The sequence below is a fragment of the Stegastes partitus genome, unplaced genomic scaffold, assembly GCF_000690725.1.
Source record: "Stegastes partitus isolate 25-593 unplaced genomic scaffold, Stegastes_partitus-1.0.2 Scaffold823, whole genome shotgun sequence".
NCBI lineage: Eukaryota > Metazoa > Chordata > Actinopteri > Pomacentridae > Stegastes > Stegastes partitus.
In genome coordinates, this window is record NW_007578554.1 from 315,434 (window position 1) to 316,694 (window position 1,261).

At 44.3% G+C, this 1,261-nt stretch overlaps 1 protein-coding gene across 1 annotated transcript in view; it reads right to left on the reverse strand.

Moving 5' to 3' along the window:
• The window catches only part of LOC103365277 (neural cell adhesion molecule 2-like), an 8,859-nt gene that overhangs the window by 5,271 nt on the left and 2,327 nt on the right, over nt 1–1,261 (reverse strand). Inside the window, exons 2-3 of the mRNA XM_008292682.1 lie at nt 838–1,128; nt 86–438 (exon numbers count right to left, since the gene is read on the reverse strand). Coding sequence (XP_008290904.1) covers nt 86–438; nt 838–1,128 — 644 coding nt within the window. The remainder of the gene's footprint in view (nt 1–85; nt 439–837; nt 1,129–1,261) is intronic.

Genomic DNA, 1,261 nt, shown 5'->3' on the forward strand with positions numbered 1-1,261 from the left:
CTCATCAGCAACATCTTTATAAACCACAAACATCTGATCTGAGACGAAGCAGCTTCATCAGAGACACAAACTGAACTCTGGACACAAACTCACCTAGTTGATGAACTAACAGGAAGGTGATGTTGATGGGTTCCTTCGTCAAACCGTTTGTTCCTTCCAGGAAAACTCGACACTCGTATGTTCCAGTGTCCTCCATCTTCACATTGTTCAGAACCAAAGAAACGTCTCCGTCCTTCATCTGTCTGTCCTGTAGATCCACCCGGTTCCTGTAAGATGGATGCTGGTAGTCTGGATCTAAGCGTCCATCTCGGTAAAACAGGACATTGTCTAGAGCCAGTTCAGGTTTGTTCCACTCTACATCTATGATGGTTTTGTTGTCGGGAACTTTACATGGCAGAGTAATGTCCTGTCCGGGTTCTGCTGTGACGTCTACCTGAGCTGAAGGAGAACCAACAGAAGTTAAAGTTCATCCAGATGAGAACAGTTTAACGCAGAAGTTCCACCATCAAACACCAACATAACAGAGACAAGCGTAGCCTTGCTTTGCTGTTGCTCCAGATGAATCCAACAAATAGATTTTGGATCTCCAGAAGTAAATCTGGTGTTGGCAGGAGAATGTTGTGGAAGAGACGGAGTAGAAACGTTCATATTTAAAATATTAATTCTGCCTTTTGCTGAAACAGGCAGAACCATCCATCTAGCAACTGGATGTGCAGTTTCTTTCCTTAGTGGTTGATAATCAGTATTAACAACATCTCCTGTCTCCACAACGTTACATGGAAGAACCTCTGGAGCTGGGCTTCTTCTTCCCTTTCATTAACAAGAACACAAACTCACCTTGTTGATGACCTTCCTGGTCAGAGCTGCTGATTGTTTCATTCTTCAAGCTGATTCTGATCATGCTGATTGTTCCTTTCTGGACAACTTGACACTCATATCTTCCACTGTCCTCCATCTTCACATTCTTCAGAACCAGAGAAATGCCTCTGATCTTTAGGTGTCTGTCCTGTAGATCCACCCGGTTCCTATAAGATGGATCCTGGTCATGTGGATCTAAGCGCTCATTGATGGGAGCTCTACAGGTCAGAGTAACTTCCTGTCTGGGTTCTGCTGTGATGTTTACCTGAGCTGCAGAAGAACCAAGAGAGAAGTTAAAGTTCATCCAGATGAGAACAGTTTAACCACAGAGCTGCTGGTTCTGGTTCTGTCTGGACCTACAGGACCTTAAAGATCAGTGGACAGAGTGTTTCCCAGTTCACTG